The sequence below is a fragment of the Mixophyes fleayi genome, chromosome 2 (genome assembly GCF_038048845.1).
Source record: "Mixophyes fleayi isolate aMixFle1 chromosome 2, aMixFle1.hap1, whole genome shotgun sequence".
NCBI classification, from domain to species: Eukaryota; Metazoa; Chordata; class Amphibia; order Anura; family Limnodynastidae; genus Mixophyes; species Mixophyes fleayi.
In genome coordinates, this window is record NC_134403.1 from 332,482,600 (window position 1) to 332,495,653 (window position 13,054).

At 39.6% G+C, this 13,054-nt stretch overlaps 1 protein-coding gene across 6 annotated transcripts in view; it reads left to right on the top strand.

Annotated features, from left to right (window-relative positions):
* The window catches only part of SPECC1 (sperm antigen with calponin homology and coiled-coil domains 1), a 286,055-nt gene that overhangs the window by 228,772 nt on the left and 44,229 nt on the right, over window positions 1–13,054 (top strand). For all 6 annotated transcript variants that reach the window (XM_075196912.1, XM_075196915.1, XM_075196914.1 and 3 more), the window contains one exon: window positions 11,843–11,945. In XM_075196912.1, coding sequence (XP_075053013.1) covers window positions 11,843–11,945 — 103 coding nt within the window. The remainder of the gene's footprint in view (window positions 1–11,842; window positions 11,946–13,054) is intronic.

Below are 13,054 nucleotides of genomic sequence, written 5' to 3' on the forward strand. Positions count from 1 at the left end.
TGGATAATATATATTTTAAAACAAATTGAATTGTTTGTTTTTATAGTGGAATGCTGCTCATATCACATACAGACTCTTTTCCTGAAGAAACCATTCTTTAGTGACTGGTGTACAATACAGACATATTCTCTGATCTGGCTGTGTATCATCTAGAACCTCTTGGTGATTGGTGTACAATGCAGACCTCATTCTCAGACGGGTAGTATATCCAGGGCCGGATTAAAGGAATGGAGGCCCCTGGGCTAAGGGGGCTGTGAGGCCCCCCCTTCGAGCCGCCAGCCCGGGAACCGCCCGCCCCAAGCGCTTACCTCTTTCTGTCTCTTGTCACTGTAGTCCTTCTGCTGCACGCTGTAAGCTCCTTACTGAGGAGGTCTCATGAGAATGAGACTCACAAAATCTCCTCAGTAAGGAAACCATTGAGCAACGCGGAAAGACTACAATGACAGTCCTCACCCCCCCCCCCAGCAGGGGCTTGCTGCCGGCGGCTGCACACTATGTGCAGGTCCGCTCGACAGTGACAATGTGCTGCCTGGCTGCTCTGATTGTGTTTTAAACACAATCAGAGCAGCCGGGCAGCACATTGTCACTGCCGAGCGGACCTGCACATAGTGTGCAGCCGCCGGCAGCCTCAGAAGTTAGAAAGGGGGCAGGTCTAAATCGCCCCCCCTAAATCGCCCGGGGTAGAAAATTTTTCTAGATCCGCCCCTGATTCTCATGTGGGTAGTGTATAATATAGATCCTCTTCCTGGTGATTGGTGTACGATGCAGACCTCATTCTCATGTGGGTAGTGTATAATATAGATCCTCTTCCTGGTGATTGGTGTACGATGCAGACCTCATTCTCATGTGGGTAGTGTATAATATAGATCCTATTCTTGGTGATTGTTGTATAATGCAGACCTCATTCTTGGATGGCTAGTGTATAATATAGACACCCTTCTTGGTGATTGGGCAGCACGGTAGGTAAGTGATTAGCACTTCTGCCTTACAGCACTGGGGTCATGAGTTCAATTCCCAACCATGGCCTTATCTGTGTGGAGTTTGTATGTTCTCCCCGTGTTTGGGTGGGTTTTCTTCCGGGTGCTCCCGTTTCCTCCCACACACCAAAAACATACTGGTAGGTTAATTGGCTGCTAACAAATTGACCCTAGTCTGTGTATCTGTCTGTCTGTGTGTATATGTTAGAAAATTTAGACTGTAAGCCCCAATGGGGCAGGTACTGATGTGAGTGAGTTCTCTGTACAGCGCTGCGGAATTAGTGGCGCTATATAAATAAATGGTGATGATGATGGCGATTGATGTACAATGCAGATCTCTCGATCACTGGGGTTACAAAGCAGCCACAATTACATGTTAATTGAGATATATGCTGAGTCCCTGCAGGTTATTTCTGATTCATACTCCTGGCACTGCCTTTGCTAGTATTGGCTGAGAGTGCTGTATTTCCTGTCCTGGTGTCTGATTGCGAGATACTCAGCCAGTAATAGGACAGGCTAATAACAAACCCGGTTGGGATAATGGTGACAGCTGGATGGACAATTACATCACCAAGCAGGACTTCATTCAGTGTAATCATTGGAGTCCTGTTCAGTGCATCATTATTTTAATGCGCTTTTGATGTGCTTTTTATTTATTTATCAAATCTCTAATTGTGTTTAAAAGTAAGGATACACAGATATTACTGAGAGGGAAACAATTGCTAAAGGCGCTTCACACCCTGTGGTAATGAGCCTAATTATTTTTAAACGTCTTAATCGCTAACCTTTCAAGTTCAAGCAAAGGGCAGATTGAGCAACATTAGTCTGCTGCAATTTCCCAACTTTACAGCAACCGTTAGGAGAGATAACATTGATATAGCACTAGAGGCTCATGGGAACCTGCACATTGCCTTCCAAATTAAACTAAAATGGCTCGTCACACATTCATTTATTTCAATTAACTTCTTGTGTTGCACATCATCATCCATTCGCAAAAGTACACAGAACAAATGACTATAAAAGCTAATTAAGTGCATCTCTTGATGAATCCCTGTGTTTTGCTGGATGTGATGCTTTGTTGTTGGTCACCATGCATTTTATGCTTTCATTATGAATCTGTTGTTTGTTTCTAGTAGTGATGACTATTGACTTTGCTCTATACCACGTGTCTCATTCTACAGGTTTGACTTAACATTAATAGACTTTCATGTTTTATTTTATGTCCAGGACAAGGACATCCTGTGCTGTATAATTAATTGACGGAGCAGAACCACAGTGCTCTTCCTTGGGAAGCGCATGTCCCACACGTATACCTCCGCTTACTAGCACTGATACCCAGAGAGCGTTGTGCTGAAATCAGAACTTGCACAACGTGACTGACATTATTTTAAAGGGGAGGGGGGGGGGGGATGTTGTGTGTCTGTAGCACACCAGTGGTGCTACTCTATCTATAAACATTGAGTAGGGAGATCATCACTCGTTGGTGCTTAGTGATACCAACACCAGTGTGTTCATCATAATTACCCCCTACCGTTGAACATATTGATTTTTGCAAAAGATCTGCAGGCTGCTAAATTCCAGTTAATGTACTCATCCTCATCCAGGATCTGTCAGCTGCTGTAGATGCCGGTTATTCTCTTCTCCTTCTGACCTTCCCATCCCTAGGCCTTGGTTAGAAAATTACCTCTTGGTTTTCTTCATGATTATGTGTTTCTTTTCTTTGTTTATGCCAATAGCTTCTCTTGAGGTAATAACTCCCCTTCATGTATTCCTTTGTCTGCAGACACAGCACAAGGTCCTCTGTACACTTGTTCATTAGAATAACCTTGTTAGGATTTGCCTACAACCTCTAGGCAGAGAACATCCAAATAGTGCTCCCCTAATATTCACATATCTGAGACTTGTCCACATTGTTTCATTTTGGGCAACATGTGCTGTAATGCAGTTATAAATCCATATTCCTTTCACTCAATTTAATTCAGGAACACAAAATACTAAAGCTATGAAATACCATATTATGAGGAAAAAACTTCCCTTTGCAAACATGTGACAAACTCATTCTGTTATGTTCTGTGGTGCTGTATGAATAAACTAGAATGATGATGAATTATTTGGGTTTTTTTTTCCTCGAAAACCAGTTGTTGTATTAAATTTAGACTGAGATTGTCCAAGGCTAGGCTTGTCTCTTTCAGACCTTACCTAATTCAGTGAGAGCACTTCATGGAGTAAATAAGTTTCATTAATACTAACGTTTATCAAAACAAAGTAACCATTTAGGTATAAATCCACTCCTAGGTTGTGTCATCTTTATTCAAGTTATTGCTAAAATCCACTCTCCCCTTTTTTAATAATAATAATAATAATAATAATAATAATAATAATAATAATAGGGTAGCATGGTGGCTAAGTGATTAGCACTTCTGCCTTACAGCACTGGGATCATGAGTTGAATTCCCAACCATGGCCTTATCTGTGTGGAGTTTCTATGTTCTCCCCGTGTTTGCGTGGGTTTCCTTTGGGTGCTCTGGTTTCCTCTCACACTCCAAAAATATACTGGTAGGTTAATTGGCTGCTACCAAATTGACCCTAGTCTGTATCTGTGTTAGGGAATTCAGACTGTAAGCCCCAATGGGGCAGAGACTGATGTGAGTGAGTTCTCTGTACAGCGCTGCGAAATTAGCGGCGTTATATAAATAAATGGTGATGATGATAATAATACTACCAGTACTTATTATAATTATACAGGCTTAGCTGTCTTCATTTCACTTTGATTTGCATCCTATCTAAGTCTATGCCTATTTCTTTACCACATGAAATCTCCCTGCCTATATTTGCATGAAGCTAAAGTCTTACCTGTTGCTGGGCTAAGCATACATTCAGTCACTGGCTAAGTTTCTGTCTGTGCAGTCCAGATGTCCTGTGCCCAGAAGGGGCATGACCTTATCCACCCAGGGCATGGCCAGGGGGAATTGGGGCTGGGGTTAAGTAGATCACGGATGACAGATTTAGTCTTGGGATGTTATATTTTAATGAGTGAGGTTTTATTCTATTGCTTCCTGTATGTGCGCTGGATTTCGTTATGTTCATTGTACTATGCATCATATTTTACCTATTTAGAATGTAGACATTTTAGGACAGCGTCCTCTTTTGTCGTGCTTAGATTTCGTTTTTTGTATTTTATGTATTTTTGTACTTTTTGTTCACTCTTTATCCTGTACATTATTTTTGCACTCTGTTAATTATATAATTTGTTTTTTGTAAAGCACAGTATACTTTTATGTGGAACTAATTCCGTACACGCAACACTGTACTTTACATGTAGTGTCTGTGGCATGTATAATACAATTACAATCTATAGGAAAGGCTATTCATGTCCTATCCTATTAATTAACATGCATTATAGAAGGTGTGATTTTTTTGTACATGGTTGAAATGGTGCACAGGATAAAGGTACATTTAAACTTCCATAAACAAGCAGATGTACAGTTTTTTCAGATGTTGCCATGAATTGGCCATTTGGACAAATACACTACAAAACAAACATTGGTACAAATGCTTATATGAGGAATGTGATTCAAAATGTCTTTATTAGTATGTTTTTATAAATGGCTAAGTAGAGATTTTTCTTTGTGGGGTATCTTCCTCTGGGGATACCATCGTTAATATTAGCCTAATCAGTGACATCTAAGTACAGTATATAAAGGAAACGTCCACCAGGCTGCGTGCTTTACACCCTGACAGTGCTGTTGCTGTTCCTCTAGAGTACATCCTGTCCATTGGAAAAAACACATTCACTCCATCCATCTGCACAACTTTCAATGGCACACAAGAGGTTTAAAGGAATTTTAGAATGCCTGATCCACTTCCTTCAATTCTGCGGATGACCTAGGTTCCATGGGTAAAGGTTTGATGCGAAGGCTAATTTAATAAGTTGCACTTGAACTCTCATTTATCCCGGCAAGAGATTACTTCCCAAGCCTTGAGACGTCAGGGAAACTGCATTCAAGATATTTCCTTCAGTCATCCTCTTATTGTTTATCTTGTTGCGATACTGATAATTTCAGTCATGCCCATTATTTTGTTTAGTGGTAATTACAATGGTTGTCTCTTATTTATAAGGTGCCACAAGGCTTCCATAGCACCGTACAGTGGGGTTTGGAATATACAACAAATTTATATAAGTATATACAGGTAAGGACAATGGGTACAGATAGGCAGAATAATAAATACATAGATGCAAGTGACAACAAATCGCATTGCATACAAAAGCAATTCTCCATAAGCCAAAAGAGGGACAAGAGAGAAGGATGGAGAATGGGTAGACTTGAGATATCGGGTAGAGAACCCTGCCATATACAAAGATTAGTAGATTTATGATGGCACTTGACAGGGATTTTATTATGATAGCAACAGAGTAATGAAAAAAAATAACAATACAGTAAGACATAGAGATACATCAGCAGCAGCAGCTATTTATATAGCGCTTTTATTTCCATAGCGCTGTGCAGAGAACTCGCTCATATCAGTCCCTGTCCCATTGGAGCTTACAGTCTAAATTCCCTAACATACACAGAGAGAGAGAGACTATGGTGAATTTGATAGCAGTCAATTAACCTATCAGTTGAAGTGTGGGTGGAAACCAGAGCCAGGGCCGGATTAACCATAGGGCTAACTGGGCTACAGCCCAGGGGCCTATGGCATCCAGGGGGCCCTTGGAAGTGGCAGTAGTATTGATCGGTCGGGGGCGCCCCCGGCGCGATCAGTGCTGCTGAGCACTGTCACTGCGGTCCTTCTCTGGCGCGCTGTAGTCTCCTTACTGAGGAGATCTCGTGAGTCTCACTCTCACGAGATCTCCTCAGTAAAGAGTGTACAGTGCGCCGGAGAAGGAGGTAAGTGCCGGGGGGGGGAGGGGCGTGGGCAGCTCGGATCACGGGGGGGGGGGGGGCCCTCACGGGAGAATGGGGGCCCCTTAGCCCAGGGGCCTCCATTCCCTTAATCCGGCCCTGACCAGAGCACCTGAAGGAATTGCACACAAACACAGGAAGAACATACAAACTCCACACAGATAAGTCCATGGTCAGGAATCGAACAGTGAGGCAGACGTGCTAACCACTAAGCCTCCATGCAGTCCATACATGCAGGATAACATCACTAGTTTTCCAGTATTGCAAACTAGTGACTTTTTTTTTTTTGTCTTTTTGTCATGATGCCTGTAGTCATGTGACCTGTGACTGTATAAGGACTAGGATCTTATACCATCTAGTGCTCTGTTTTATCTACGACAAGATAGTGACAATAGGTTTGATGATTTCAGCAGCTCTTTACAAAACAGAAGAATGATATCCAACATCCTTCCCTTTGTTCCCAAAAGGTCACCCCCTCACCCAACCAATGTAATAAATGTTTTGTTGCTCATTTAGCTTTGGATCAAGGCATAGTACCGAGATCTGCATTCTTGGTATGTCTTCCAAATATGGACTGTTTAAAACAATATATCAATTAATCCAACTGTATCTTTGGGAACTTTTATCACTGTTTATTATTATATTGTTTCCATTGCTAAATATTTAAAAAAATATAATTAGCACAGACTATTTTTGCATAACATGCTAATATTTTCTGAATTAGTGTTATTGATTATAAGTTGTATTAGATGTTACACAAAGCATGTATATGGCTTTGTAGTTGTTTCTTAGATGCTGATAACATCTTTTTTCCATCCTCATTTTGTGTCCGTTGCCGAAGACGAGTTAATGCTTTGTGAAAAGATAATTTTATCTGTCTTCTTATAATTAGATCAGTCAGTGCCTCGTCCAGGCTAATATCTAATCAAATCTGTATTAATGCCTGCCCAAGGAAAATGTGACTTTTTGTACAAGCTAAGGAAATTATTATTTATTAAGACATTATATAACTTTGCAATATATTACTAACACCCCAGGCAAAAATGTGGCCGCTGCATCGGTGTGATTTTGCGGCACGTTCCTGTATGACATTGTGCATAATTGTTAGTTCTCAACAGGAGCAAAAATCTTTTGGATATAAACAATCATTTTTCAAAAAATGTACAAGAAAGTGACTATTAAATCCCAGTAGAAAACATTTATTTGATCCTAAAGTAGAAAGGACTTGCCAGAAAATATTGTTAAAGGGTCATTACCAAAATCATTATTTCTAAACTAAACAATGTTCACAATTTAACTTAACATACAACAATCAAACAAGATAACAAGGACAGGACTTTCTTTACAGAATGCACTGGTGCAGATAGGTGGTTCGCCCAAGGTGCACGCTTCAAGGTGCACATCTCATGAGAGCGGTTACTCCCCGCTCTCATGAGATGCGTCTGCAAACTATAACTGAGCATCGGTCTGCAGAGAGATGGTTCGCCCGGTACACGGGTGAGGTGCACGCTTCGAGGGCACGCTTACTCCCCGCTCTCTAGAGATGTGTCTGCAAACTATAACTGAGCATCGGTCTGCAGAGAGATGGCTCGCCCGGTACACGGATGAGGTGCACGCTTACGCCCCGCTCTCTAGAGATGTGTCTGCAAACTATAACTGAGCATTGGTCTGCAGAGAGATGGTTCGCCCGGTACACGGGTGAGGTGCACGCTTACTTCCCGCTCTCTAGAGATGTGTCTGCAAACTATAACTGAGGATCGGTCTGCAGAGAGATGGTTCGCCCGGTACACGGCTGAGGTGCACGCTTACTCCCCGCTCTCTAGAGATGTGTCTGCAAACTATAACTGAGCATCGGTCTGCAGAGAGATGGAAAAATGTTAAGGGTGCATTGTACAAAAGTATAAGCATAACATCAATGTCTACCCTACCACTTTAGTACCACCCCTTTCAATAAATAAAACTTTTCCTTTTACTTAGTCTCTTTCTGGCTGAAATTAATGACAGTGTCCTTGAAGTTTTTTTTATTTTTTTTTTCAACATAGCTTGGAGTGTGCATCTAAATGTGGAAATTGCATCCTATTATCCCAGTATAAGAAGATTGAAGAGACCCAATGTGTATGCCAGCTGTGAGCATTCAAATTCCTTTTGCAAATTGTTAAATGGTGTGCACTCTTCAGCAAGGATTGACCCTAAAAAAATGCAGCCTCACCAACCCTCTGTCTCATTTTAATAATCTCACTCCACAAAATAAAAAATTAGGCCTACTTTAAAGAACTGCCCTGTCTCCACCCAACTTCTCCCATTATCCCAGACAAATTTCTACTCCCTGGGGAACAGCAGTGGCACGATTTGCTCCAAATCGTGACATCCTGGCCCTGCGATCGTGTGGTGGGGACAAAATGATGCAATCTAGGTCACCGATCCTCACATACTTGCCACTTGAATTTCCCAGAGGGGAGAATCATAAATTTGGCAATCATGAGTAAATTATGTCCACTGTGTTCTAAAGAGGAAGATTAGTTTTTGTTTTTTTTGTTTGTTTTGTATGCACACTGGACCTCAGTATAGAAGAGAATAGGAAGTGTTTTACATATAAGGTAGTTGTAAGGTTTATTTATAGTACAAAATACAAATGGGTGCATGGTCTAGCTAACATGTATATATACACGTTCATATATATTCAGCTCTGTATGAGAAATCTTGTGTATATAGGTGGCACGGACCCACCACTGACTTTCTTTAATGAATGAGTTTTAATATCTGCAGCAACTTAATTCTTTAAAAAAAAATGATGTACCAGGTTCCCAATGAAAGGTCTAGTTCTCAGACACATCAGAGGGCTTCTCGGGACATTACCTGTAGGGAGTACTGCCAATACACCCACTCTGATTCTTGGAGGAAGATTACATCTGATATTTGGCGTCGGGTGCTGCTGGCGCTTCAGGCTTAGTTTCATTCTCTGTAGACAATGGTTCCGTCTGAAAATAATGTCTCACACAGAGTTTTTAATATCCCACAGAGAACATTGTGGTTGTTCAGCTTTTCAATATCTTGTTTGTTTTTACAATGTTATTTTTTTCTAAGTGTTGTTAAATACATAAATAGATAATCATAACTCTATGGGAACTGAACAAAATATGCACCTGTAGTAGATTTCCTTATGCGTGAATGTGACTATTTCTCACCTTTCGCATACTAAGCGGAACACCCACATTCCACCTTTGTAAATTGTCCTAAAAATTGTTTAATTAATTCTTTGGTGGAAAGGTGGGTCCACTTGCTGGAAATATGAATATAAATGTGCTTTACAGTATTAAGTGCACCTGGAATGTCTAAAAATGTCCCAGTGAAGGTATAGGGCAAGGTCAGTCGCCGCCACCTCATAAGACATGTAAAAATTGGAGGAAATTGCCATTCTGCAAAAACACGTGTTGGGTAACAAGGCTTTTCTCAAACGGGGCCTAGAACTCTCTTTTATAAGTCATTAGTGAGTCCAGACACCCATACCTCAAGTCTACACACAGGAGCATAGTGACTCCGTAACAAGGAACTTTTCTTCTTAAGGTACTGGTGAACTGTTTATATCCTTGAATGGACTCTCCATTGATTGATTGGAGTATTAAATGTGCACAATCCATCTCTCTTTCAGTGAAGACACAGAGTTAAAAATGCTTATCTATATATTGCATAAAGTTGATAATAAATTCAAAGACCACAAGACTAATGAGCGGCGAAACTAACTAAGAGATCCAGAAATATTCATTACAACCAAGTTTTTGTAAGGTCTGTGTTATGCATGTTTTGTCACTATCCAATAACGATTGTCGAATCCCGATGTGTGGTTCCAAAGCACAAAGTAATTTAATAGCCAAAAGTAGCAGAATAACAATGCAAAATAAAACAAGTACAGCCGTTACTTATCGCAGGCGCTCTGGATCCACTGTACAGTCATTCAGATCTGAAGGCTGTGGTCAAGAAGACTGGTCACTAGGTCCAGAGCTTATATGCAGTCAGTGAATACAGTAAAACAATGCAGATGATGTGGCTTGCTTCTATTGGTCCAGTCTTCAGGAAAGTCCAGTGTACTGCAGGTCATAGGCCAGTTCAATCCAAAATATCCAAAGGTGGGGGTCATCTCTCCAGGGGATGTGGTCCGATTTTCCCGCCAAGAATCCAGTTTCAGCTAGTCTATTTGCATTATACAGTCAGTATCACTTTAAACATTTATTCCCTAACATCGCTAACTAGAGTATGCAATGTGCGATTTATTTGGCGAATGAACCAGACAACTGCTGATGAATAGGGGATTAAAATGATACTAAACATGACATAGTTCCTGCAACCTGATCCTTTGATTTCACTAATATGCATATAACTTATAATACTAAACATAAATTCTGCTATATTTCGACATAAATAACTATGTGTTGGAACTACAATTAATGTGTACTAATTACAAATGTGTGTGAATGTGTGAAAAAGTGTAAAATCTGTTATTGCCACGTGTTGTGGCTGAATACGCCCTTCCACGCCGTAGTGTGCCCTACGCATAATTTCAGACAAAGACAACCAAGTTTGCTCAATATTAATTGAAATGACTTTATCCAATTTGCTGACTTCGACATCTGCATTTTATTTGCATTGCATGAGTGTGATATCATAATTTTTCTTATTTTTTATCACAGAACTTCACTATGTACCTGGCACTTTGTGTTATTTTGATATTGAGTGCATGCAAAAGAGGCAAATAATTAACTAATTTGGGTCTTATATTGTGTCCCTTCAGATCTGTCAACTGCATTTGTCCCCAGCAGAGATTAGGGGTTGTGTGTATTATAAAGCCACATGAGATTTTGGGAAATCAGGTCTGCATTATAAAGTCACTAGAGATCTGAGGTCCTTATAGTAAAGCTACCATTGATCTTGTGTCTGTATAATAAAGTAACCAGATATTTTGGTTAGTTTGCATTATAAAGCCATCACATATTTTTAGGGGTCTGTAATATAACAACACCAGAGATTTAGGGGACCTGCATTGTAAAGCAGACAGAGATCAGGGGTCTGCAGTTTATAGTCTTTTCCAGAGCAGAGTTGGCATTGAATAGTAGCACTAGTATTCATTGTGTCATGAGAAGGATATCTATATTACATGGAGAGCATGTAGTTTTTCGCTGTATTGTATAAAAGTCACTAGAATGCTTTCTCTATTGTATAAAGGTCACTAGTATGCTTTCTCTATTGTATAGAGGTCACTAGAATGCTTTCTCTATTGTATAGAGGTCACTAGAATGCTTTCTCTATTGTATAGAGGTCACTAGAATGCTTTCTCTATTGTATAGAGGTCACTAGAATGCAATATGTACTATATAAATGTCACTAGAATGTCTGCTCACTTTATTGTATATTGTTTATTAAGATGTTCTCTGTATTGTATAAAGATCATTAGAGTGACTCTACATTGTATAATGTTTATTAGCATGTTTTCTGTATTGTATATCTGTGCATTGTAATACTGGTCACTAGAATGCTCTCTGTATTGTATTTAGATCAGACTCTGTCTCTAGTCAGTTGGACTTTGTTGTATTTGATTATAGCTTTGTGACATAATAGTTTTTCATATATTTCATTAACCTATATAAAACCAAACCCACACAGTTTTCGACATGTCCATTTTTGTGTGGTGGCACAATGGTAAAAGAGTCTTTTACACTTACTTCTGTTTGCCCCCCAGGCCATAACTTGCCAGCTCTCCCCTTTTGAAAAATATTGTAATGTAATAACTCCAAAATGTTGGCTTTTTTGTTTTTCTTGTTTATCTTTGATGGGAAGTAAATCATAAGAAATCTGTAGTAAGAAATATTTGCTGTATTTTAGTAATTTATTTAGAATCCTATTTTTAATATACTGGTTTTGTTGTTCTGTTTGTGATACAGCTTATGAATGTTCTTTCTCATCTTCCAGTGTGGAAAGAAAAGATCCCTTAGCTGCCTTAGCCAGAGAATATGGAGGCTCCAAGAGAAATGCTTTGCTGAAATGGTGTCAGAAGAAAACTGAGGGGTATTCAGTAAGTCCCCACTCCTAACTTCTAATTGCAGATGTTTATATTGGAGAGCTATAACAGTTATAAAGAATGTTATCATTTGGAGTTACATGCAATGCATACCAGAAAGTCATTTATAGTCCTATTTTGTTCTTGACTAACATTCAGCACACGTTTACTGCTGCAAACAGGATTTAATCTAAATTTTTATAAAGATTAATACATTTTGTATTTGCTTTCCTTAAAACTGTAATGTTATGCCAATACCGAAACGCAGTGCTCCACATAAACATCTGAGTACAAGGAGAACACCCACAGCTTTGACATTAGACCTGTTTTATACACACATACTTTATCTATGCTCTTCACATTGCGTTCATCATCTGGCCACCCACCTAGCATTATATGTGTCTGGCAGTCCTAGAGAATTGTGGGATAATGCAAAGAATTACAGCTTGATAGCTTTTTGAAAAAATTACAATAAATGCAATATATGTAAATGCAAATTAAATGATAAAGGCATTACAAGCATGCAAATACATATTTTATATACTGCATTATGGGATGCTGTAATTTCAACACTTAGAGGGTTTGTGTAATTGGCAATATCACCTATATACCTATAGGGCATACTTCTACTGCAGTCACAGAATATACCAGTTGCAATGGAAAGGGTGTGTATAGAATGATTTATATGCAGAAGTGAAGAATACTTCAGCAAGTCCTGTACCATGTTAGCAATATATAGAAGCAGCAAAAAAAGGTGTAATCCTAGTGATACCCTTTATTGTTTAACTGAATATTTTTAAATTGCAAGCTCTCAAGGCTATTTTGATCTCTTAATTTGGCATGTTTAAAACGATTTGCTTAGCTACAGAAAAGTGCCACATTCTGGCACCTTGGACATATATAAAAGGGTTTGGGGTACAGTAAGATCTGGAAAGTGCTTCAAGTGGTCGGACTGAACTGGAGAAGGCTGCATCTAATCACATTCTGCAAGGGTAATCAGGGCATTCAAAAGGCACTTGGCTTTCTAGGAGCTGCCTAGTTGTTATCGAGGAGATGTCATGTTTCCACTGTAATGAAGACCAGTTGTTCTTTAAAACAAGATGAAAGAGATAAAGGGTGCAGAA